The sequence below is a fragment of the Chionomys nivalis genome, chromosome 2, assembly GCF_950005125.1.
Source record: "Chionomys nivalis chromosome 2, mChiNiv1.1, whole genome shotgun sequence".
In the NCBI taxonomy this organism is placed as follows: domain Eukaryota; kingdom Metazoa; phylum Chordata; class Mammalia; order Rodentia; family Cricetidae; genus Chionomys; species Chionomys nivalis.
Window position 1 is genome coordinate 78,199,549 of NC_080087.1, and position 26,924 is coordinate 78,226,472.

At 48.4% G+C, this 26,924-nt stretch overlaps 1 protein-coding gene and 1 pseudogene across 1 annotated transcript; one reads left to right on the top strand and one right to left on the bottom strand.

The window, feature by feature from the left end:
• Positions 1-1,692: 1,692 nt before the first annotated feature.
• On the bottom strand, positions 1,693-2,610 carry LOC130870477 (uncharacterized; annotated as a pseudogene).
• A 1,971-nt stretch (positions 2,611-4,581) lies between these two features.
• Ceacam20 (CEA cell adhesion molecule 20) lies at positions 4,582-26,227 on the top strand. The gene is made up of 12 exons (XM_057760863.1): positions 4,582-4,633; positions 7,110-7,196; positions 13,768-14,046; positions 14,523-14,804; positions 17,400-17,678; positions 18,125-18,403; positions 20,797-20,914; positions 21,136-21,260; positions 22,071-22,132; positions 22,840-22,875; positions 23,475-23,591; positions 26,141-26,227. Exons 1-12 carry the CDS (start codon positions 4,582-4,584, stop codon positions 26,225-26,227), a joined length of 1,803 nt encoding a protein of 600 aa, XP_057616846.1.
• The last annotated feature ends 697 nt before the right edge of the window (positions 26,228-26,924 follow it).

Here is a 26,924-nt window from a genome sequence, read left to right on the forward strand (position 1 = left end):
CAATCTCTCGAGCAGCGTTATCTGCCAGCCTATTTCCCTTTTCCTCAGGGCTATGGCCTTTTTGATGCCCAGGGCAGTGCATAATACTTAATTTTGGGGGCAAAAATAAGGCTTTCAGGAGTGCCAGTATCTCAAGTTTGTTTTTAATTTCCTTTCCTTCTGAGGTCAGCAGCCCTAGTCTTCAATAAATGTCCCCATGTATGTGAGCCGTGGCGAATGCATATCGGCTATCCATATAAACATTCAGTCTCTTACCTTCTGCCATCCGGAGTGCCTAGGTCAGAGCGATGAGTTCAGCCCTCTGGGCGGAGGTGCCTGCTGGTAGGGCTTCTGCCCAAACTACCTCAGTCTCTGTTGTCATTGCTGCCCCTGCCTTTTGTTTCCCATTTGCCAGGAAACTGCTGCCATCCGTATACCAAGTATAGTCAGCATCTCGGAGGGGTTGATTCGTCAGGTCCGGTCTGGTCCCGTGTGTTTCTGCGAGGATCTGGAGGCAGTCGTGGTGTTCCGGGTCCTCAGGCAGGGGGAGCAAGGTCGCGGGATTAAGAGCAACCACAGGTCCGAATTGCACCCGGTCCGCATTCAGGAGCAGGGCTTGGTAGTAAGTCATGCTGGCATTGGAGAGCCAGCGGTCTGGAGGCTGCTTGACCAAGGCTTCCACCGCATGGGGTGCCAGGATAGTCAGTGGCTGGCCCAGGGTTAGTTTACCCGCGTCCTTAGTGAGGACTGCAATAGCTGCTACCATTCGCAGACAGGGCGGCCACCCTGAAGAAACTGGGTTGAGTTTCTTTGAGAGATAGGCTCCAGGACGCCTCCAAGGGCCCAGTTTTTGAGTTAGGACCCCTTTGATGTAACCCTGACTCTCATCCACGAACAAGTCAAAGGGTTTGGTAATGTCAGGGAGGCCTAAAGCAGGGGAGGCTGGTAAGGCTTTCTTAATGTTTTTGAAAGCCCTCTGCTGTTCCTCTCCCCAATCAAACATTGTCCCCTGTTTAGTTAGAGGATACAAGGGTGCAGCCATCTCGGCAAACCCTGGGATCCAGAGGCGGCAGAATCCCGCTGTTCCCAGAAACTCTCGCAGCTGGCGGGGGTTCCGGGGGGCAAGGATGTTAGTGATAGTCTGTTTGCGCACCTCGGTCAGCCATCTCTGTCCATCTTTTAATTGATAACCTAGGTAAATGACTTGCTTCTGGCACATCTGAGCCTTCCTGGCTGATGCCCAATATCCTAATTGTCCCAATGTCTGTAGGAGGGACTTTGTGCCCTCCTGACATTCTTTCTCCAAAGCGGCTGCCAGAAGGAGGTCATCAATGTACGTGGGATGGTGGCAGAGTGCTCAATAAGTTATAGGAGTTGGGGACCGTGGGGTGCATGTCCTCCACCCTTTTGTAATTTCCTTTAAATCCTGCACTGGCCGGTAGTCCCCAGTCCCTGGTTTCTTTACTGGTAAAAGGGGGGGTATTCCATGGTGACCGGCAGGGGATGAGGATGCCCTGGTCCAAGAGCCTCTTTTTTTTGCAATAAGCACATTGGTCCCTGTCCATTTTGGCCCCCTTCCTTTCACCCAGCCTACCTCCCTCTCTTTCTTGTCCTTGAACTACAGTGGCCAGCAGCCTGCTTAATTCTTTATTCTGTTTCATGTCTCTTTCCTCATTTATTGGTTGCTCCTCTGAATATACTTGTAAATTCTCCTTTCCTTCTCTCTTTCCCCTATTTCTCTGCCTCTTTCTTTGCCTCCTTCAGCAGATCCTGTATTGTATATCCCTGCAGACCTTCCAGCCTCTGTAATTTACTTCTGATATCCGGACTGGACTGCCAAATAAAGGACATTGAAACACTAATGGCCTGCCCTGGTTCCCCCGGGTCATAGGGAGTATACATCCTATAAGCATCCTTGAGCCTCTCTAAGAAGGCTGCGGCGTCTCTTCATTTCCCTGTATTACTTGCCTAACCTGGGCCAAATTGGTGGGGTGGCGTGCCGCCCCTCGGGGACCCGCTATAAGCAGCTGGCGATAGAGGCGTAGGTGTCCCCTACCTGCAGCTGTGGTGAAGTCCCAATCAGGTCGCGTCAGAGGGAAGGCCTCGTCAATTTCGTTAGGCAAAAGGGTTGGGCGACCGTTGTCGCCTGGAACGTTTCTCCGAGCCTCCAAAAGACTCTTTGCTTTTCCTCTGAGGTCAGCAGGGCTTGCAAGAGTTGCTGGCAATCCTCCCAGGTGGGCTGGTGGGTGACTAAAATAGACTGGATTAGATTAGTCAGCGCCACTGGGTTTTTGGAAAAGGAAGGGTTATGCTGTTTCCAGTTACAGAGATCAGAAGCTGAGAATGGCCAGTACTGTTGCTGTCCATTCGGACCCTCTCGGAGGGGAAGGGCGTGGGAGGTGGAATCAGGCGGCCGCTCGCGTCTGTCCCTCTGTTGGCCAGCCATAGGTGAGAGGGCCGGGGATTCTTGTGGGGGCCCCTCGGCCATCGCCGCTTCAGGTCCCTCTGGGCTATCTGATCCTGCATATGGAGGAGGCTCAACATTTTACAGGGTGTGTCAAACTTTTCCAACTTCTATAAGCAGTTACAAATATCATCAGGTCAATTCCAGTAAGAGTACAATGACAGACATTGTTGTTGTTAAATACCATCAGTTCCAGTCTCTGAGAAACAGTTAAAACTCCGATTTTCCCCCCTTCTTAAGTGAAGAGGGGTTGTTAACGATTGTCCCATGGTACCAGATTTAGGCTCGAGCACAAACAGATATACAAATCAAAGAACATATTTAAACACAAAAATCCAACAATTAGACACAAACAATATGGACGCGCAGCACGGCTTCGGCGCAAAACCGAAAGCAAAAATTCAGATGGAGACTGTGAAAAATCGGGCTCCGGACACCTTTGGAATGTGGCCCGCCAGATGAGCACCGAAAAAGCTGCCATCTAATTTCGGGCTCCAGATTCAGACCCAAGTCAGCAAAGCAAGACTTTGCGTCTGATACAGATTGAGCTCCGGAAAAGCTGATACAGATTGAGCTCCGGAAAAGCTGATACAGATTGAGCTCTGGAAAAGCTGCCACCTAATTCCGGGCTCCAGACACCCTTGGAACGTCTTCCAGGGCTTCGGGGTGGAAGTCCGAGCTCGTCAGCTCCTTCCTGGGCCCGCCAGATACAGAGCACCCAGATCTGAGTGTACAGAGTTAACAAAGCACATAAACAACGCAGACACAGACTAACAAATCGGTGCTGGCCAGCTTACCTCCCGATGGTGGGTCGGTGGTCCCTGGGTGGGGGCCTCGATTCCCGGCCAATGCACCAAATGAAAGACCCCGGTAGGGACCTTCCCTCAGGTGGAGATCCCGGACCCACAGACCAGGCCGAGACCACGAGTCGGATGCAAACTGCAAGATGTTTATTAGGTAGACACAGGTACCTGCGGGCGGCAAAGTCTTTCAGAGGACTTGCGCACCTGCAGACTGGGAGGAGGACTTTTTATAGGAAAGAGGGCAGCAAAAAGCAAAAGCTTGGTTATCAGAATGAGGCGGGGGGCATGAATGGTTTTCATCTCCCAGCATGGATGTCTGGCAGCAGACATCCTGCTCTTATCTTATAGATATCCTACTTTGCAGCCATCTTGCTTTGTAGATGTCCTATCTTATAGATATCCTGTTTTCCTCTCACGAGAGCAGGCTAGCTGCTGATCTTGAGAATCTTTCAAGCAAACAGGACGTTCTCCCGGGGAGCCTGCTAGCTGCGGGTTCTGAGGAGGGGGTCTGTAGGGTCTTTCACTACTAACCAAGGCATCTCCCTAGCTCCAGATGTTTAGATTTTATTTCATGTGTATGGGTGTTTTGTCGGCATGTGCGTTTGTGAACCACGTGTGTGCAGTGCCTGCAGGAGTCAGAAGAGAGTGACAAATCCCCTGGAACTGGAGTTACTGACAGTTGTGAGCCTCACGGGGGTGCTGGGAATTGAACCTGTGTCCTCTGCAAGAACAGCCAGTGCTATTAACCACTGAGTCATCTCTCTAGTTTTTATTGCTGAGATAAAAAAACTATGTCACCGATGCTGGCCTTGAACTTCTGACCCTTCAATCTCCCAAGTGCTGGGGAAACAGGTGTGTGCCACCTTGCTGACTTATATTTTCCTTTCTTTTACAATACTGTCTTATGCTCTTTCCCGTATCATAAGAGGGCTCTTCTTCCAGGAAGGCTCCTTATCCTCTGGGACTCAGCCTGACACCACAGCCTTCTTTTATGACCAGGACCCACCCCCATGTGCATGCTCCTTGCTCATTTAATTAATATTTTGTGGCCGCTCATAGCCAGCTTGGCAACCGGCCTAGCCTTCCTATGATCAGAGTAACTGGTTTTTATTGTTTGTATTAGTATTGTTGTGGGCCATAGAAGTCTTAGTTCCTGATCCCTGAGGTCCCAGGGATTCCCATCTCTGCAGAGAGAGGACTCTGGGTTTGAGGGCAGAGGCGAGGACAAAGTTTGTTCCTCCCCTGCCCCCAACACGCTATCTACACTGTGCCACAGGCTGTGTGCACCAGCCAGGAGAGGGACAGCCTGGCACGCTGACACCAGTGTCAGGACTCATGGGGCCTGTTGGCTTCCATGGCTGCCTGAGGACAGGAATCCTCCTCTCAGGTGAGGTCCCTGCTTCTGCAAACAGACTTCATTGGGTGGTTGGGTGGCTGGAGTGTGTGTGTGTGTGTGTGTGTGTGTAAAAGAGACACACAGAAAGAAATAGAGGCAAGGCAGAAATAAAGCAGACACCAAGGACATTAACAAAAAGAGACAAAAATGAAAAAGATTAGAAGGCCAGAGAGAAATACCTTTCTCTTGATAAGGGAGAGAGATAAAGGAAGATAGAGAGGGAGGAGAAAGGATGGGACAGAGGAGAAGGGGAAGGAAAGAGTAGACAGGGAATGATGGTGAAGGAAGTGAGGACAAAGAAGGGAGGGTAAAGGGGAGAGAGAGAGTCGACCAGACAGAAACCAGGGAGAGACTGAGATAGATCAGAGAGGGAGGGAGACGGCAGAGGGCAAAGAGACATCAAGAAAACTGAAGAAAAACAGAGAAGAAAAGAGAAAAGGAGGGGGGAGGGAGGGAGGGAGAGAGAGAGAGAGAGAGAGAGAGAGAGAGAGAGAGAGAGGAGAGAGAGAGAGGAAACTCTGACAAAGCTAAATGAATGGGGGTGGGACAGGCAGGAATGTCTCAGTCCCTAGTGGTCCACACATCATTATGGGATGGATATAAAATTCACATTTACTGAGCATCTGAGGTGAAAGGGGCTGGATAGATGGGTCTACAGTTTTTTTTTAATTTGTTTGTTTGTTTTTACTTATGCAAGTTTGAGGATGAGTTCTGACCCTAGAACCATGTGGCAAGCAAGACATGGGCTCATGCAAGCCTGTAACCTCAGCAATGTGGGATGAAGACAGAAGGATCTCTGAGGCTTGTTGGTGGTCAAAAAAAAAGTGACCTCCAGATTCAGGGAGAGACCTTGCCTCAAATAAATGAGGTGGAGAAAGATATAGCAAGATGACCATGACCCATGCACGCACAGGCATGGGCACCCACATGTATACGAGTGCATACACACACACACACACACACGCGCGCACAGATTGAGGGTTGCGAGAGTATTTTGATAAAGCAAAACACTTGAAGGTGAGGAGATGATTTGTGATGGGTCCTCCTCAGACTGAAGGGCTCAGCTCAGTTGTGCTGTGTGACCCTGAGGCCGATGCTCCCCTCTCTGGGTCAGAGCTTCAAGGCTGACTTGGTGGCTGGACAGACTCCAGGTCCTCTCAAGAGGCTGGGTTATCAGCTGTGTGCACAAATCTCACAGTAAGGTTTGCTGTCTCCTGGTGGGGACCAAAGTCAGGACAGGAGAAGGAAGCAGGAAGTCAAGTCCGGGCCTTTCCCTAGAGGTTCTTCTCCACCCAGGCAGCTTGGTGACAAGGTCCACTTTTGGCTCATTCACTCTTGTGGCTTCCTTCATCCTTAGGAGTCTTAGTGAGACTGGAACTATCTTTATTCCCATTTGTCAAGAGGGACAACTGAGATTCAGAGTGAGAGTCACTAGACCAAATGGGCAACAAGGCAGGAATTGAAACCCTCGGACTGGTGGCATTGGAAGCAGAGTAGTACAGACATGGAAAGAGCCAGAACTATCGCAGTGACTGAGAGCTAAGGAGGAAGTGTTGTGTTTGTGTCTTCGTGATAAAAATCAAACCTATAGTGTTGTGCATGCTAAGTAAACATTCTGCCACTGAGCCACGCCCCCAGCCCCTTTTCCAGTTTTTTAAAAGCGGAGGTGGAGGGAAATGTAGCCTTTCCCCCCTCCACCCTTTGCTCTTAGGGGTCCACCACCCAGCTCCCGAATAAATACATGGAGACTTATTTTTACTTATAAATGACTGGTCTTAGCTTTGCTTGTTTCTAGCCAGCTTTTCTTAAATTATCCCATCTACCTTCTGCCTCTGGGCTTTCACCTTTCTCTATTCTGTATGTCTTTCTTCTTACTCCATTGCTGGTTGTGTGGCTGGGTAGCTGCCCCCTGGCATCCTCTCTCCTTCTTTTCTCACTCCTCTTTCTCTTTTTCTCACCTGCCAGCCCCGCCTATCCTTCTCAGGCCTAGCTATTGGCCACTCCGCTCTTCATTAGACCAATCAGGTGTTTCAGACAGGCAAAGTTACATGACTTTACAGAGTTAAGCAAATGCAACATAAAAGAATGCAACACATCTTTGTATCATTAAACAAATATTCCACAGCATAAACAAATGTAACACATCTTAAAATAGTATTCCACAACAAGGGAGTTAGGGTTTAGAGTCTCTCTTTGTAGAACAGGGTGGCCTTGAACTCAGAGATCTTCCTGCCTTTGTCTGCTGATTTGCTTTTGTTGCCGTTGTTCGTTTGATTTTTGTTTCAAGACAGCGGCTTACCATTGATCGTAGTCTGGCTTCAGACTTGTGATCCTCCTGCGTCTGGTTTCCTGAGTCCTGGGATTACAGGCCAGCACTGCTGCGTGATTCTTTCCGGCTTATGTAGACTAACCAGTCGTGGGATGCCACCTCTCCTTCCCTCAATGTCTTTCCTCTCTCCCCTTCCAGTCGCACTTCTGACCGCATGGATCCCGCCAGTGGCTGCCCAGTTCATCCGCCCTGCTGACCTACTTAGCAACACTCCAAGTGGGAGAGGTATGTTATCTTTGGGTTCTCTTCCCAGACACACATCAGACTGTGACGTGAGCACAGAAAATGAGATCATCTTTCCTGCGTCTGTCTTCACAGTGTCTTAGGGCTTCTAATGCTGTAATAGAACTAGCTGGCACACTTAACCCCTTGTTTACTTGTCACACAGCACGTCTGTAGCTGGCATTTTCTTTGGGCCATCAACCAGCTACCAAATAAAATGTGGATTCTTATTATTAATTATGAATGCTCGGTCTTAGCGTAGGTTTGTTTCTAGCTAGTCTTTTATTTTCACTTAAATTAATCCAATTTTTATTAATCTATGTGCTGCCCCGAGGCTCATTTACCTCATCTACATACTGTTCATCCTGCTTTCCTGCTTCCTCTCTGTCTGGATGCCTAGCTCCCTGCTGGCTGGCTCACCTTTTCCCTCTGTCTGCTAGCCCCGCCTATCCCTCCACTGCCTAGCTATCTATTGCCTGTTCAGCTTTTTATTAGACCAATAAGGTGCCTTATGCAGGCAAGGTGAAACAAAACCACACGTTTACATAGTTAAACAAATGCAACATCAACAAATGTAACACACCTTTACATAGTTAAACAAACGCTCTATTCCACAACACATGCCACTATTCAACTAGAACCTTTCCTTTCTCATTTGTCCCCAAGATGGCTTGTTAATAGTAATATCATAATATAAAACATATTCTAATCTTTAAATGTCCCATAAGCTTTTAAATTCCAAACACCTTAAAAAGTTCATTTTCTTTAAAATATTAAAAGCCTCTAAAACAGTATTTCTCAATCTCTGGGACACAACCGCTTTGAGGTGATCAAACAACCTTTTCACAGGGGTCACATAAGACCATCAGAAAACACAGATACGGGCTGGAGAGATGGCTCAGTGGTTAAAAGCACTGACTCTTCCAGAGGTTCTGAGTTCCCAGCAACCACATAGTGGCTCACAGTCATCATCTATAGTGAGATCTGGTGCCCTCTTCTGACCTGCGGACGTATATGCAAACAGAACACTGCATACATAATAAATAAATCTTTTTTTTTTAAAGAAAACACAGATACTTTCATGATCATAACTAGCAAAATTACAGTTATGAAGTAGCAACAAAAATAAATTTACCGTTGGGGGTCACCACAGCATGAGGAACGGCATCAAAGGGTCACAGTGTCAGGAAGGTTGAGAAATACTGCTCTAAGATATCCAAAGTCTCTCCAAAATATCCATAATCTTGTTAAAACTTCTTTTAACTGTGGGCTCCTGAAAAAATAAAAAAGAAATAAGTGACATACTTTCTTATTCTAAGAGGAGAAAACTAGAGCACGGTCACAATCAGATGAAAGTTAAACCAAATTCCAACTGTGTGAAGCCTGGTGTAAGACTTCTGGGAACAGCGGACACAGCGCATCTCCTAGGCTCAGGCCAGCTCCACTCCATGTCGCTGCTGTTCTTGGCAGTCGTCCCATGGTACTGGCATCTCTGAAATGCTGGGGTCTTCTGCTGCAACTGGGCTGCACTTTCACAGGTTGCTCCTCCCGGGTTATCTTCAGGGACTCTAGCATTGCCACATGGTGCCATGACTCTGACTCCTTCACCCCTAGGGCTTTAACTGCAACTGAGGGCTCCATCTTCACCAGTGACCTCTCCTGGCCTCCTGTTGGGGACTCCAACCCTGCTGCACAATGACCAGTCCTCAGATACTCTCTCTTACCCCTCAGACCTTTAAAACCAGAACCATCTGGGTGACTCTTATGTTACCAAGTTCAGCTACCAGCATGAGATGCAGCCCCAGACCCCTCTGATCAACAGTTCCTGTAGATGGGCTTTTCTGTCCCACCAGTCAGCTCCCAAATAACCACACCGAGACTTATTATCAATTATAAAGGCTCAACTGATAGCTTAGGCTTATTACTAACTAACTCTTACAACTTAAATTAACACATATTTTATTTCTACATTCTACCACGTGGAGGTACCCTTTTCCAGCATGGCATGTTCATCTCTTGTTTGCTCTGTCTGGCTGGTGACCCTGCTCTCCTTCTTCCTAGCTTTCTCTCAGTCTGCTCTTCTGCCTAACCTCTTTCTGCCTAGTTATTGGCCAGTTGACTCTTCATTAAATCAATGAGAGTAATACATCTTCACAGTGTGCAAAAGGATTATTCTACAGCACTCCTATGCTCTGACTCGAAGGAAACAGGTCCCAGAAGATTCTACCTCAACAGTGCTGGTCTCTTCTTAGTCACAGCAGATTCTTCAGCCCTAGCTGACCAGCATCCATGGTCCCAGTACACTGGCTGGTTTTGCGTGTCAACTTGACATAAGTTAGAATCACCAGAGAGGAAGAATCCTCAGTTGAGGAAATGCCTCCATGAGTTCAGGCTATAAGGCATTTTCTCAATTAGTGATCAATAGGGAGGGTTCGGCCCACTGTGTGTGGTGCCATCCCTGGGCTACTGGTCCTGGGTTCTATAAGAAGGTGGGCTGAGCAAGCCAGGGAAAGCAAGCCAGCAAGCAGCATCCCTCCATGGCCTCTGCATCAGCTCCTGCCTCCATGTTCCTGCCCTGTCTGAGTTCCTGTCCTGGCTTCCTTCAGTGATGAACAACAATGCTGAAGTGTAAGCCTAATAAACCCTTTTCTCCCCAACTTGCTTTTGGTCGTGGTGCTTCATTGCAGCAATGAGACCCGAACTGAGACACCCAGCAAAGCAAAGGCTTCACCTGAGTAGTTCTTAATTAAAATATTAATTGACTCTGATAGAATCTCTAGGGGACTTTTAAATCTTCCCTCTCAAATGCCAAAGGTCAGGCTTCTCTGCTCTCAGCATTGCCTTCTAAGTTCCCACAAATGGTTATTAAATTCTGTGCAATCAATGACTTTTCTATCCCAAAGTTCCAAAGTCCTTACAAATCCTCCACCCAAACACGGTCAGGGCTGTCAATGACATGGTCATTGTCAGGTCAATGTAATATTCCATGACCCTAAACTAGTTATGGGTTTTATTTCTGTGATAAGACACTGTAACCAAAAGATTTTTTGTTTAAAACAAGGTTTCTCTGTAACATTGGAGCTTGTCCTGGAACTCTGTAGACCAAGCTGGCCTCAAACTCACAGTGATCCGCCTGTTTCTGCCTCCTGAGTGCTGGGATTAAAGGTGTTCACTACCACCTCCCGGCCCAAAAGAATCTTAGAGTTTGTCTTAGTTACTGTTCTATTGTTGTGAAAAGACACCACAACCCAGGCAACTCCTATAATAAAGCATTGAATTGGAGGCTGGCTTACAGTTTTGGAGGCTCAGTCCATTACCATCATGGTGGGGAGCATGGCAGCGTGCAGGCAGAAGTAGCTGAGAGTTCTACAGGTATCAGGGAGAGGAGAGACTGGGCCTGGCATGGGCTTTTGAAACCTCAAAGCCCACTCTCAGTGACACACCTCCAACAAGTCACACCTTCTAATCTTTCTAATCTTTGCAAAGAGTTCCACTCCCTGGTGACTAAGCACTGAATGGAAACCATTCTTACGCAAATCACCACAGAGAGGAAAGGGTTTATTTGGCTTATGTATCCTGGGTCCTGGCCCACTGAGGACATCAAGGTGGGAACTCAAACAGGGCAGGAACCTGGAGGCAGGAGCAGATGCAGGGCCATGGAGGATGCTGCTTACTGGGTTGCCTCCCCAGGTCTGCTCAACCTGCTTTCATACAAACTCCAGGATCACCTGCCTGGGAAAGACACCACCTGTAGTGAGCTGACCCTTCCTTCCTACACCAATCATCAACCAAGAAAGCATAGCACAGGCTTGCCCACAGGCTAGTCTGCTAGGGCTATTTTCTCAATTGAGTTTCCTTCTTCCCAAGTGACTCTAGTTTGTATCAAGTTGTCATAAAACATAGGGTCCTCCCTCTGGGTTTCATGCCTATTCGAGTTTCCTTTCTGTTGCTGTGCTAAAACACTCTGGACAAATGCCAAATGCAGTACAGGGGAGGAAAGGGTTTATTTCATCTTCCACTTCCAGGGCACAGTCCATCATGGAGGGAAGTCAGGGCAGGAGCTCAAGATGCAAACCTGAAGGCAGGATCCAAGGGATTCTGCCCACTATTCTGACTGGGGAGCTCAGTCAAGAAGGAATGCTGCTTGTTGGCTCACTCACAGGTCTGTGGTCAGCTCGCTTTCTCATATAGCCCAGCACCACCTGCCACCCATAGTGGGCTGTGCCCTCCTGTGTCAAGTAAAAGAACCAAGATAATACCCACAGACTTTATCCATAGACCAACCTGAAACAGACGACTCAATTAAGACTCTTTGCAGATGACTGTAGTCTGTGTCAAGTCAACAGCTGATGTTAACTGGGGCAGTGCCCATGGTGCTAAGAGGAGACGTGCTGATTGGCCTCGCTAAGCTCTGGTGAGGGCGCATGTAGTCAGTTGTGTTGAAGGCATCAGTAAAGGGGTGGACTGTAGCTGTCATGGCTGTGGGCAAGGCAGTGTTGGCTAAGAGATAGAAAAGGACCCTTGCTGTTGTTAAAAATTTGATTCTTACTGGGCTGTGGTGGTGCACACCTTTAATCCCAGCAGGAAGCAGAAGCGGGAGGATCTTTGAGTTAGAGGCCAGCCTGCTCTACATAGCAAGTTCCATGTCATCCAGAACTACACAGAGAAACCCTGTCTTGAAAAACAAAACAAAAAATTTTGATTCTCTTTTTTTATCAACATAGACTGGCCTTATTTATTAGTTATATCTATATTTAAGGTTTATTTTTATGTGTGTGTGCACACCTGTGGCATCCAGACAGCAGATGCCCTGGAAGTGGAGTTCCTGGTGGTTGTGAGCTGCCCAACATGGGTGCTAGGAAACAAACTTGGGTCCTCTGCAAGGGCAGCAGGCGCTCTTAACCACTGAGCCATCTCTTCAGCCTCAGTTACTTTCCTTGTGACTGTAACAATTGAAGGGAGAAAGGATTTATGACATAAAGATCATGATGCAAAGAGATCCAGCCCAACATGATGGGAAGGGTGTTGAGGCAGGAGTGTTGGGTAGCAGCTGCTTTTCACACATAGCAGAGTAGAATGTAGAGACAGTTCTGTAAGGGAGGCCAAACAAATTCTAACCCTTAAACTACACTTCCAGGGATTCACCTCCTCCCACCTAACCCCACCAGCACCAGCAGCTGGGAGCCAGGAACTGTGGGAGACATCCTGATGCCCCTGCCATGTCCCACCCTCGGATTCACTTACACATCCCATTCAGTGGTGCATGGAGAACAGAAAGAGGGTGCAAAAGTTTACTCCTAGGGACTTTGTGTGAGATGGATCAGCACTAAGAGCTCTGAACTGGGCCATGGTGGCGCACACCTTTAATCCCAGCTCTCAGGAGGCAGAAGATGGTGGATCTCTGCAAGTTTGAGCCCAGTCTGAGCTACAGACTGAGTTATGGGGCAGCCAGGGCTGTTATACAGAGAAAGCCTGTCTCAAACAAACTAACTAACTTAAAAAAAAAAACAAAATAAAAGAACAACAAACAAAAGCACTTGCTGCTCTTGCAAAGGACATGAATTTAATTCCCAGCACCCTTATAAAGGCTCACAACCACCTGTAACTTCTGCTCCAAGAAAATCCAGTGTCCTCTGCTGGCCTCTACAGGCATTGCACACACATATGCTCATACACACAGAGGGATACACCCCCAAAAATAATAATTATTTTTTTTTAGTTTGAAAAATATTATTTATTTATTTATATTCTTTGAGTTTTCCATGCTCTATTTTTTTTATTCTTTTTTAATTAAAATTTCCAACTGCTCCCCGTTTCCCATTTCCCTCCCCCTCCCCCATACATTGCCCCCTCCCCCCACTCCCCTCCCCCATCCCCACTCCTCTTCTCCTCCCCCCAGTCCATTCCCCCTCCCTCTCGATACTGAAGAGCAGTCCAAATTCCCTGCCCTACAGGAAGACCAAGGTCCTCCCACTTCCATCCAGGCCCAGGAAGGTGAGTATCCAAACAGGCTAAGCTCCCACAAAGCCAGTTCATGTATTAGGATCGAAACCTAGTGCCATTGTCCTTGGCTTCTCATCAGCCTTCATTGTCCGCCATGTTCAGAGAGTCCAGTTTCAACCCATGCTTATTCAGTCCCAGTCCAGCTGGCCTTGGAGAGCTCCCAATAGATCAGTTCCACTGTCACAGTGGGTGGGTGCACGCCTCGTGGTCCTAATTTCCTTGCTCATGTTCTCCCTCCTTCTGCTCCTCATTTGGACCTTAAGAGCTCAGACCGTTGCTCCAAATTGGGTCTCTGTCTCTCTCTCGATCCATCGCCAGATGAAAGTTCCGGTGCCATTCTCCTTGGCCTCTCGTCAGCTCTCATTGTCCGCCACATTCAGAGAGTCACATACACTTCAAACACAATGGTTTTACACTGGGTGCCCAAACATAGTGCTGAACTCAGCTCATTGCCAGAATATCCTTTTGACTATTCTAGTCCTTTCTGGTCTCATCAGATCTTTTGTGATTTGTTCTTCTAAGTACGTGTCTCTATGGTGTTGTCATTGCTTCTTGTTTTTGCTGTTCTCAGTTTCACTGGCCAAGCCCACCCTGTCAGTCAGCCAGAGCACTGTCGTAGAGCTGAGGGATATGGTGACATTCTACTGTCACACTGACGTTGATAATATCACCATCCACTGGACCTACAACAACTCCCCACTAGCATCAAATGAGCGTGTGAAGCTGTCTGTGGATCACAAGAACCTCATCATTCTTGTTGTCCAGCGAGAGGACTCGGGGTCCTACCAGTGTGAAGTGAAGAATGGTTTTGAGGGTCAGAGCAGCGACGCTGTCTTGCTGAATGTGAACTGTGAGTCTCCAGTTCCCTTTACTCGTGGCTAACACTCACTTCCTTGGTAGTGCATTCCTGGTTTAAAATGCTGGTCCAGAGATTTATGTAAGAAAGTGAAGTGTAGAATTAAAGTCCTTGTCTAGCACTAATGAGGCCCTGGATTTGATCCCAGTCACAATCACATAGGACAGAAATCAAATGTAGACTTTAAAAAGAAACTGATATTCACATTTGGATTCCATTAGAAATAACCAATACAGTGGATTAAAACTTGAGTTCCAAATAGTACTTCTATAAGAGAACCACCTCCATCAGATCCCCACCTTCACCATATCCCCACCTCCATCAGATACCCACCTCCACCAGGATACCCACCTCCATCAGATCCATATCTCCCTTGCAGTTGATTGGAGAAGGAAGCTGTACTTACAGTACCCCCATAAGTGATCTGCTGCTCATTCTAACACAGACCATGCTTGTTTCCACCCTCCCAGATGGTCCTGACCCTGTAGCAATCAAGCTGGACTCAGGCATAGAGGCTGGGGATGTGGTTGAGGTGCTAGAAGGCCAAGCTGTGAACTTCAGGGTGAAAACGCAGTCTCGCCCTGCCTCTGACTATACCTGGTATCTCCCCACTGACTCCATCCAGCCTCCCACCACGGGGACATTCACCATCAAGGCTGTGTCCAAGGAACATGAAGGCATGTACAGGTGCCTGGTGTCCAACAGTGTCACCCAGCTGTCCCGCCTGGGTGTTGTCAAAGTCCAAGTGCTTGGTGAGTATTATTTCCCGGTTCTCTTTGCTTTTTGGGGGGACTGGAAGGCGAGGTTTTACAAGGGTCCAGAGACTTAATTTGGGATGTAGGTACATTCTGTGATTACCAGGGTGGGTGTGGAATTGCACCTTGGGTCTGGGTGATGTTTTAAAGAAACAATCAGTTGTCAAATTCTCAAGGAAACACCAGAGTCAAGTCACCATCCAAATGCGCACCTCAGTATTTGAGGAGGAAGCAGAGGAAGGTGACTTTCATTTGGCTGGTGACAGAGTGGGGCTCTAACCACAGGGAAGGACACAGCATCAGCTTGGCATGTCTTCAACACCTTCTTGACTCTTCATGTCCATGGTTTGATTCTTTGAGTAGGAAGGAGTTGTCTGTCTGTACAGACAGATGCTGGCACAGCCCTCAGTCCACGTACCCTGGAAGAATGATTATGTGCCCAGGCTACTCGCACACACACAACTTGCATACAACACATACACACAACACAACACCTCAGGCATATAACACACAAGACACAAATGCATGCAGTGCTCAATGCAAAGTATGGAGCACGCTCATCAGACACATACACACACATGCATACATGCGCGTGCGCACACACACAGACACCACACTGTAGACACTGACCCATAGCATATATACACCCAATACACATGTATTTTTCTCAAAGATTTATTTTATTTTTTGTGTGTGGATGTTTTGTCTGCCTGGATTTGCACTATGTACATGCAGTGCCTGTAGAGGCCAGAAGGGGGCACCAGATCCCTTAGTACTGGAGTTAAATATGGACGTGAGCTGCCATGTGGGTACCAGGGATCAGACCCAGATTCTCTGCAAGAGCAGCCAGTGCTTTTAACCATTGAGTTATCTCTCCAGTCAGTCCTAGCCACTTATATTTATGATACGTGTATAATATGCATGTACACAACACAGATACACATATATCACATACAACATATATGCAGTAAACATGGCAGCTCATAACACACATAAAACATGAACATACACACGACATGTACATCACAGACTCAGCATCCACCCCAGATCATAACTCACATCACAGACACTTAAGACATACAACAGAAAATATATAAACTAGCGGGGCATGGTGGTGCACACCTTTAATCCTGGCATGCAGGAGGCAGAGGCAGGTGGATATCTATGAGTTTGAGGCCAGCCTGGTCTATAGAGTGAGTTTTAGGACAGTCAGGATTACATAAAAGAGAGATTCTGTCTCAACCCACTCCCCCCCCAAAAAAAAAAATCAGTATAAATCTATTCTACACTCTCGATGCACATACAGTTGAGACAACATATACATACAGATTAACCTGTAATTCCAGCTATTTGGGAAACTATGGCAGGGGGATTGTAAATTCAAGGGTTGGCAGGGAGATGGTGCAGCACATAAAGCGTTTGTTGCTCACCCTTGAGGGCATGAGCTTGATCCTCAGGAGCCATGTAGAGGGAGAAAGAGTCAACTCCACGGGAATATGCCACAGCACGCCCCACCACGTGTGTACACATAGATGCACAGTAACACTGACTGACCGTGTGTGAGAGTGGATATGCGTGTACCACAGAGTGACTGTGGGTCAGAGGACAGTTTGGCTCCTTCTACTCACTATTTGGGTCCTGGACTCCAACTGAGGTCATCAGGCTTGGAGGAAGCTAAGCCATCTCACCACCCAAATAAACAAATAAGTTCAAGGCTACAGAGCGAGTTTAAGGTCAGTATGTGTAACTTAGTGAGATCCTGTCTCAGAATACCACTGAGCACGGTGCTCTGTGATGGGATGTCTGTCTAGAATCCTCCAGTGAGGGGCTGGGGGTGGCTCAGTGGTAGAGCCCCTGCCTAGAATCCACCAGTGAGGGGCTGGGGTGTGGCTCGGTAGTAGTTCACCTGCCTAGAATTCCCCAGCGAGGGGCTGGGGCTGGGTGGAAGACCATTTGTTTAGAATTTAAGAGGTCCTAGGTTGAATCCTTGATAGTAAAAAACAACAACAAAAAATACAGACCCAGACAATATGCATATATATGCCACATACAACAGTTTTCCATAATGCATATAAGGAACCACCATGTACCATAACATATACATTATTATAGATATAGAACACAAATTCAGATACGAGTGTGTATGTGTGTATGTAACACAAAGTGCATGTGTGTTCTGCTCATACAGTTTACATTCACAACACACACATAACACAACACATAGAGCAGGCACAAAATCAGCACCCCCTCCCTCCAGCATACCCCAATCCCACATTTTCTTCCCCCCAGAAACACACAACATTTCTGTGTCCCCCCTGTACTATATGTCCCTGTACCAAACACACACACACACACATACACACCTTAAAAATGCAGGGTTGCTTTTGATTTTGTTGCTGTCTTGAGACATGGCTTCACTATACAGCCCTGACTGACTTGCCTGTGATTGTCTGTGCTGACTAGGATGGCCTTGAACTCACAGAGACAGCTGTGTCCCCCAAAGTGTTGAGATTAAAGGCGTGCACCACTCATGGCTAATGTAGACTTGGGACACATCCTTGACTCTGAACCTGTATCTCCATGTGTTTCCAGAAAAATTAACTGCACCCAGTATCGAGCTCCCAATCCTGCCTCTTGTGGAAAACGCTACCTCTGTGTCCATGACCTGCAAAACCAGCCACCAGGAGGCCAGTGTCCAGTGGTTTCTGAGGGGTCAGCCACTCTGGCCCAGTGATCGCCTGACACTGTCATCTCAGAACAGGACCCTGATCATCCATGGCCTCCAGAGGGACGACACGGGGCCCTATGAGTGTGAGGTGTGGAACTGGGGTAGCCGCGCTCGCAGTGCTCCCCTGAAGCTTGCCATCAACTGTGAGTGGTGGGACCTGGGCTTTCTCTTCCTCCTTGCCTTCCTCTCCCATCCCGCCCCCACCGCTCCTTCTTTAAGGAGTCCCTTCTTCCTGGGTACAGCAGTGTAACACCTATAATCCCAGCACTCAAGAGGCTGAGACAAGAGTTTTGCCTGAGGTCAGCCAGGATCTGGAAGGATAAATGGATAAAAGCAACAAAAAAAGGGGGGGGGGACAGGAGTTTAAGGTCATCCTTGGCTACATAGTGAGTTTGAGACTAGCCTTGGCTACTTGAGACTTCGCCTGAAAACAAACAAAAAACAAGAAACCAAAAGGCCCCAAGGCCCCAAATAACAACAAACCCCAAAGGCAAAACAGAAACAAGCAAAGCAAAAAACAAAAGCAGGAGAGGACAAATCTGGTCACTTTGCCTGTGGTCCCGAACACTCACGGTGTCTGGCTTTGCAGATGGTCCTGACCGAGTGGACATCACCCCGGGGTCAGCATCTGGAGAGGCCAGCACAGTCCGGGCGATGCTCAACTCCAGCCTGACCCTGCATTGCCGGGCTGACTCCAATCCGGATGCCAGGTATCACTGGACCCATGAGCACTCCTCCGCAGGGCACACTGGAGAGCGGCTGAGCATAGAGGCGCTGAGCTGGGAGCATGAGGGCATTTACAGCTGCACGGCTTCCAACCTTATCACCGGCCTGGCCCGGTCCGCCTCTGTCCTGGTCAAGGTGGTGGGTGAGTTGCTCCTGCTCTGTTGTTCTGGAATCCACATGTTCTTTCCCCGTGTGGCTCTATCTACCCAGCCTTCCCCTAGCACGGCTGAAGTATGACAGTGGCTAGCTAGATTTCCAATACAGCACCAGGGAATCCCACACCTCATGCCCAGATCGCCTGGATTTGTACTGTGTAGCCTCTCTGAACTGTTTAAGCCTTATTTTTTTCACCTGTAGATGGGTTTGTGGTGTTTCTTAAAAATCCCTTAATTCTTTATATGCATGTGTTGCTGTGAGAGATGGCTCATGAATGCACATACCCTAAGAGGCCAGAAGGGGGCATCAGATCCCGGAAGCTGGAGTGATGGGCAGTTGTGAGATGCCAGACATGGATATTGGGGAATTGAGGTTGGAGTGTCTTCAAAAACAGTATGTGCTCTTGATCACTGAGCCATCCCCCCAGTCTCATGATGCTACCTGTTGTTTGACAGGTTCTCTCTTTGTAGCCCAGGCTGACCCTAGACTTATTTTTGAGGCAGAGTTTTACTACATAGCCCTTGGCTGGCCTGGAATGTAGACCCTGCTGCCTCTGCCTCCCAAGGCCTGGCTGGGATTAAAGGTGTGCACCACCACACCTGACGTATGGCCCCCAACTTCTGCCCGTCCTACGTCAGCCTCCTCAGTGCTAGGAAAACAGGGGTGCATCACCACCCCTGTCTATGATGGCTGCATTCTTGAACATTTAGAGAGACAAAGAATCTTGAATAAAGCCTGTGTGTGTGTGGGGGGGGCGGGTGAGTGAGGTGATGGGGTCAGCAGTTAATATGTTGATAGTATTAATTTGTTATGCCAATAACTAGATATGCCTGGTAGAGAAACCCTGCATTTTCGCTTGAGTTCTTTTTTTAAAAAAAAGATTTATTTATTTATTATGTATACAACATTCTGCCTCCGTGTATGCCTGCAGGCCAGAGGAGGGAGCCAGATCTCATTACAGATGGTTGTGAGCCACCATGCGGTTGCTGGGAATTGAACTCAGGACCTCTGAAAGAGCAGCCAGTGCTCTTAACCACTGAGCCATCTCTCCAGCCCTTGAGTTCTTTTCTTATTTTATTTGTGTTTGTGTGTGTGTGTGTATAAGTTCATGAGTGCACAAGTGTATCTTCGAATGTTCTAGAAGTTTCATGCGTGATCCTGCTTGATCTCAAAGGTCTATAGCATTAGTAGATTAGGTACTAAGTCTCATTGCTGCACTAGACTTCTGGGCAAAAGCACCTCAGTGACCCGGAGAGATGGCTCAGAAGTCAAAAGCGCTGACTGCTCTGGCGGGGGACCTGAGCTTGCTTTCAGCACCCACATCAGATGGCTCACAGCTGCCTGCCCCTCCAGCCCCATGAGACCCAAGGCTTCAGGCCTCTGAGGACACCTGTACTCACATGAACACATACACATTTGTACAGAGACACGTGCGCAGCTCTTAAAATAATAAAAATAAATCTTTAAAAAGGATTTTCTAGAGGCTTAGTGCAGGCATGCAGTACCAGTTACTTGAGAGGCAAAGGCCTCCAAGTTTAAGGACATTTCTGAGCTAGAGTGTGTCTGTGTGGAACATACCAGTGAGGGGCTAGGGGTGTTAATCAATAGCAGTGAGTTTGAAACAGGTCTGCACACACACACACACACACACATATGGAGACACAGACAGACAGACAGACAGAGGTCCCAGGAAGTTCCATAAATGGGACCACTTTCTCAAACCCTGGGCCCTTATCTTTCTGAGAAAGGCTGAGATAGAAATGGATGGGCAAATATCAGGCCATTTACGAGACATCTGCTCCGTGTGAGGCATGACCAGCTATGGTCTCCTTTCATCCTTGAGACACCTTGTGTAGTGGGTACCGCTTTCCTCATTGCCAATAAGAGAATACCGGTTTGCACAGGATCACACTGCCCCGGAGAGTCAAGGGGCCTTATCTGAGGGGGAGCCAGGTTTCTGTTTCCAAAATCTTTTTCCCTGGTCCATGCCCTGATCATCTACATAACCATTTCCACCAACACACACTCATTTACTGATCTCTTCCTAGGATTCCAGGGCCTTTACTCTGCATAACATATTTAACTAACATGTTTAATCTTTCCAGCAACCCTACAGAAGAGGCCCTCTTTCCCCTGTATACAGGAGACACAGTTGATGCACAGAGAGGTTGAGCAGTGTGCCCAAAATCACATAACTGGGAGATTCGAACCCAAGCTATCATACTCTAGGGAGGATGCCATTCACACTACCAATTGCTGGGTCCCAGGGGCTGGAAAACAACATACTCAAATTTAGTGAAGATAAGTCTAGGAATTCTGGAATGGAGCTGGGGATAGGGAGAAGAGCATGCTAAGCTTAGTGTTTCTCTCTCTGTGGAGGTACCCCGTCATCCTCTCTATCTCCTGGAGCCATTGCTGGCATCGTCATCGGGATCCTGGCTGCCATTGCTTTGGTGATAGGATTGGCTTATTTCCTCTACAGCCGGAAGGACAGATGGTAATAAGCAAGGGGCGTTGGGGCCAGCCGCGGGAAAGAGAGGCATAGCTGCTGTCGTGGTCTTGAACCCTGTCCAAGCACCTTGAGAATTCAGGGTATTTGGGGTCACTGCCCAAGAGCAGATGGGATGGGATGAGGGGATGGGCGTGGGGATATAGATAGCACCCGTGGCAAGAGGCAAGAACCCACACTGGGAGATCATAAGAGATTTGACCTTTCAGGACCCGCAAGAGACCAGCCAGTGATACTACCCTCAAGACCACGACACAGAGGCCCCCAGAGTCCAGATGCAATGACTCAATGGCAGTGAAGTTGGGAGCCTGGGACTCTCCTGGCTTAGCCCCAGGTGACTGTTGGGTCCCAGGAACACTGTGCTCTACCTGCGATGCACTGATTCCATCCTAACCTGTCCTCCTTTGTTTTAAATGTTCCTCCCCCATTGTTCTCGTCTCTCTTATTATACTGGGGGTGGAACCCATAGCCTGTATATGCTAAATAAGGGCTCTGTCACTCAATTCCTTATCCTGCTTAGTACATTTGTAGTAAATTCCAGGTGAGTTCTGAGCCCATGATTATTTTCTATGTTTTAGGGTTTTATTTTATTTTTTTGTTGTTAGTGTGTGTGTGTGTGTGTGTGTGTGTGTGTAGTTTTGAGACAGAGCCTCACAATGTAGCCCTGGCTGTCCTGAAACTTACTCTGTAAACCAAGCTGGCCTTGAATTCACAGAGATCTGCCTGTGCTAGTACTAAAATGGGTGCCACCATGCCGGGTATACTTTTTCCTTTTTTAAAAATTTCTTTACTTTGAAACAGGGTCTTTTAAGTTGCCCATGTAGCTTTGAAGTCTCTTGGGGCCCAGAAAGACCCTAAACTGTGGTCCTCATGTGTAGCTAGGATTAAAGGCCATAACCTACATGCCCGGGTCCCTGCTCCATTTTACAGACAGGAAACAGGATGACAGAGGGTAAAGAGTGAGGTCTTGGCAAGCCACACTCGGCTCATGAACACAGCCAAGGTGACTTCCTCTCTTCCTATCACTCAATGGGCTCATTAGTCTCGCCTGAGATATGATGGGGAAGAGGGGAGGTTCCAAAAAAACCAGCACCTTCTCTATGTTGGCCTCACTTTCACTACGGTCTGTGGTCGCTTTTTCTAGACAAGCCAAAGACTGTGTACGACAATGAGCTGAAGCCCCAGTGGAAGGCCATTGGCAAAGAGGTGGGTGAGTTTCCCCTGAACACTATCACTGCTCCCGTACTTTGTGACTGGTCCCTCCCCAGTCCACTGGGGTGTCTACCTTTTGGGATGAGAGGCTGCCATAGCCAGAGACTCTCTCTTCTCCTCTATTTTTTTCTCTCTCTCTCCCTTCCCACTCTGTCTGTCTGTCTGTCTGTCTGTCTGTCTGTCTCTCTCATCTTTTGCTGCGAACTCCCTGACCAGCAGGAAAAGACGATCACCAGATGAGGATTCTTCCCAAATCACGCTTTATTGGAGCCTTTTGGTTGAAGGGAGAGCGGAAGCGAGGGGCCCCCGAGCGCCAAACGGCAGCTGCTTATATAGGGGGTAAGGGAATGAGTCGTGCCTGGATTGGCCGATGCGCGCCTGCCGATGCTCCTGGCCACGGGATTGGCCCTAAGCACATCATCGTCACTGCACATACGAGAGGCACGGTTCCACTGCATTGCCTAATATGGAGCTGTCCAGCAAGCGAGGCCGGGGCCAAGCACCATCTTGTAATGGCGGCCACTCAATCGGCTCCCAGCAATCTTTATGTCTTGCTAGGTGTTGAACTCGGGCTTCAGCATGCTAAAGTAGCTTCTACCACTGTGCCATGCCCCCAGTACCTCACTGGGGGATTCTAGGAAGTTCTTTACTGCTGAGCCACACCCCCAGCTTCTGACTTCTTCACAACTCATTTCCCCCAGGTGCTGTCATCTGTCTCTCCGGAGCAGGACTATGAGGTAGGTTGGACCTGGTGCATCCAGTTATCGAAACCATGGGGGAAATGTGACCAGAGGATTTTATGCTCATCAAGGCTGAGAGGTGACTCACTGCATTACAATCCCAGGGACGGGGAGATCATGGCCCATGGCCTACAGGGCTCTGTGTCCGAGTCACCCCTTCCAGCAGGCCTTGGGGGTAGCCAGGCACATGATGGGTGGGAGGAAGTAGCAAGGGAGAGCGGTGGAAGACTGGGGAGAGAGATGGAGATGGGGGAGGGAGAGAGAGAAGACTTTACGGAAGTGCAACAGTTGGGGTTCCAGCTCTTCTTCCATTGCAGTTGTCTGTAGGACCCTGAGCTGGCTGTACCCCATCCTCTTGCCCCCCTTTCTTTTCACATAGGGTTTCTCTATTATGTAACTATAATTGCCCTGGAACTTGCTATGTAGACCAGGCTAGCCTTGAGCTCACAGAGATCTTCCTGCCTCTGCCTCTTGAGTATTGGGATTGAAGGTGTGCGCCCCCACACCCAGCCTCTCTGGCTTTGAGGAGTATAGGTTGTCGTCTTCCAGTTCATCTGTGACTATGGGTCCCACCTGACTTCTTTGCTTACTTGCAGAAGCAGCTACCTTCCGTAGCTCCTGAAGGATCCAGGAAGCCACCGCCCCCAATTCGAATTCCAAAGCAGCCATTGGTCCCCCCAGTATCAACAAGAAACCCAGAATCAAATTATGAGGTAATTTGATGCCATGTATTCTGATGTCACTTCGTCTCTGGGCTGGTAGAAACCTTTGTCCCCTGCTGAGGACTCTGTAGGATAAATGCCCAACAGAGCTTTTCTTTGAGAACCATCTCCATTCTAGGGACTGAGAAGATAGCTCAGCAGGTAAAGTGCTTGTCACGTAAGAGTGAGGACCCGAGTTCAAGCCACAGCCCTTGCAGAAGAGCTGAGCATGATGGGACATTCTCAGAATCCCAGTGCCGGGGAGTCAGGGACAGGTGGGAACCCTGAGGCCTGCTGGCCAGTCAGCCTTGCCTAATCACACGCTCCAGGCCAGGGAGGCTCTGTCTCAAAAACAAAGCAAAACTAGCCACTACCAACAATAAAACCAAAGCAAAACAAAATACCAACGGTGGACAATTCCTGAGGAACAAACCTGAAGTGGACTCTAGCTTCCACACGCATACACCCACACATGCACACACATGCGCATACACCTATGCGGGCACAAATGTGTGCCTGTGTGCACGTCCACACACACACAGTCTTTTCAATTCCATTTTATTTCCTTTGTTAGCACTCTCGGTTCATTTCCAAATCTTGTGGTTCACCCCATTTACTCCACTGTTCTGTTTCCGTTGAATTCCTTTCTCCCTCTCTTTCGTTCTATGGTCTCTCTCTGTGTAGTTCATGTTGGCCTTGAACTCACGATCCTTCTGCTTCAGCCTACCCAGTGCTAGATAGCCCGTGTGTGCCACCACACCTAGTCTCCATTCCTGTCTTCCCATTTCACTTTACCCCCGACATTTGTTTTCCATGCTACTTTGCGTGTGTGTGCATTTGTGCATGCGTGTTTCTGCCCAGCTGCTCCCTACCTCATCTCTTCCCGTGCATGCGTGTTTCTGCCCAGCTGCTCCTTGCCACATCTCCTGTGCATGCGTGTTTCTGCCCAGTTGCTCCCTGCCACATCTCCTCCCGTGCATGCGTGTTTCTGCCCAGCTGCTCCCTGCCACATCTCCTCCCGTGCATGCGTGTTTCTGCCCAGCTGTTCCTTGCCACATCTCCTTCACTTCCATTCTTTTCTTTCTCTTCTCATTCACCCCACTTTCCCATTTCTTTGACGTTGCTTCATTGATACAAGTTTCACTCTTTATAGGCCAGGCTGTCATGCTTCTGCTTCTCTCTAGACGTCCCAGGCCTAGAACTTAGGACCCTTCTCTTGCCTTGCCCTTCCCAGCACTGGGACTACAGACGGGCATCACCATGCTCGAGCAAGCTTCAGTGTGTCTATGTTCAAGCTCTGTAGAGAGCATCAGACTGGCTCATGCTATCTCTCATCTGTCCTGTGTTCAGTTTGGTGAGCTCTCCAGTCAGCCCTTGACTTTCACAAATGGAACTCTATTCTTTTCTTTTTCTTTTTCTTTTTCTTTTCTTTTCTTTTCTTTTCTTTTCTTTCTTTCTTTCTTTTTTTTTTTTTGAGACAGGGTTTCTCTGTGTAGCCCCAACTGTCCTAGAACTCACTATGTAAACCAGGCTGGCCTCAAACTCACAAAAATCTGCCTGCCTCTGCCTCCTGAGTGCTGGGATTTAAGGTGTGTATCACCACATCTGGACACGAATGGAATTCTCAAGTCACTCCCCACCAGGGCCTAAGTAGGGGAGTCATGGACATTCCCTTTATCTTTAGAGAAAAAGCTCTTTCTGGGACCTCCCCTTGGAGGTTCCCCCCATCCACCATGGTATTCTTGCTGTAGGGAAGGCTGTGAACATGATGGGCTAGGCTTTCCAGGCTCTCCAGCACATGGAGGAGAGAGTCCCTCCATCCGATCCAGTATCTGCTACATTCTGGAGGAAGGAGAAGAGCAACCTAGGTCAAGGGAGTTGGGGGGAGGTGTCAAGTTGAAGGGCAAGGGCCTCCTGGGGGTGCTTTCTCTATCTGTCTCCTCAGTGAAGTCACCTTGACCGAGCAGCTCAAGATAGTACACATTTGTCACCTCCCTATGGGCCAGAGGGTCAACATCATCCACCTTGGCCTCCTGCAAAGCTGGAATGGAGGTGCTGGGGACCACTGAGGTTTCAAGTGGGGCTCCACTTAGGGAGGATCCATTTTCAAACTAGCATGGCCCTGATTTCTTACTGATTGTCAAGTAACCTTCAGCCTTTTTCTATATGTTCCTCTCTGTGGGCAGCTTACGACACTGGTTCGTGTTTCTTTCAAAGTCAAGTAGAAGTCATGATCTCACAGGACAGATTGTAATAGCCACAGAATCACCCACGTCCTGGGTCTTTGTCCTGTTCGTTTTATCAAGGTTCCTTCATCAGGCCTGGGAATCATATAAGGGCGCCAAGGCCCAGAGGTGGGGAACTGTGGGCTGCCTCAGAGTCTGTCTAGGACCACGGGCAGGTCCACAGGCCACTCCTGGAGGCACTATCATGACTATAGTGTAATGAAACAGGAGTTTCTGAGGGCGGGGGAACAGCCCAGGATGTGTGGGTCTCAGACTGTAAGTCAAGTAGACCAGAGTGTACACTTAACAGAAGTCACTTTCTCCTTTGTCTAACAGAAGCTGACGAACCCAAACCTCAGCCTTTACTGCAAGATTAACCGTCAGCCTAATGGACACCACACTCCTTTTTTCCGGAAGGTTTAGACAAACCATCCTGGGTCACATGCTCCATGCCCTTGAACGTGCACGTTAGAATCCAGCCACTGCTTGCCATCTTTGCAGACCTCAATATTACCTGACTGGGTCAGGCTCTGGACACTGGAGTCCACCAAATCTTAGCCTTTGGCTCACACTTCATTTAAAGCAACAGAGCTGGGCTGGGGAGATGGCTCAGTGGTTAATAGCACTTGTGGCTCTTCCAGATGACCTGAGTTCAGTTCTCAGAACTCATGTGGGGAGACTTAAAACCTACTCTAACTCCAGCTTCAAGGGATCCAATACCCTCTTCTGGCCTCTGTGGGCACCTGGATACATATAGATAAAAATTAATAAAATAAAGTATATCCTTTTTCTTGAGACAGTGTCTCAATATGTAGCCCTGGCTGGTCTGGAACTCCCTGTGGAAACCAGGATAACCTTCAACTCACAGAACTCCTCATACCTCTGCTGGGATTAAAGGCACATGACCACACCCACCTCTAAAGAGGTCTTTAAAAACAAAAACAAAGATGGTCAAGCGCCTGGCTGACAGGCATGAGTCTGGGCTCACCACCCGGTAGCACACATTCAGCAAGTGTTGAAGGCACCGGAGAGACATCTCGCTGCCTAAGATGCATACTGCTCTTCCAGAGGACCCCAGTTCAGTTCCCATACACATGTCAGTGGCTCCCAACTTCCTGCA

Bases quoted from the DNA above. Each gene is read 5' to 3' on its own strand.
- Ceacam20 (XM_057760863.1), top strand. From the start codon at position 4,582: ATGGGGCCTGTTGGCTTCCATGGCTGCCTGAGGACAGGAATCCTCCTC. The intron at 14,805-17,399 runs GTGAGTATTATT...ATGTGTTTCCAG, and splicing joins TGTCAAAGTCCAAGTGCTTG to AAAAATTAACTGCACCCAGT. The intron at 23,592-26,140 runs GTAATTTGATGC...TTTGTCTAACAG, and splicing joins ACCCAGAATCAAATTATGAG to AAGCTGACGAACCCAAACCT.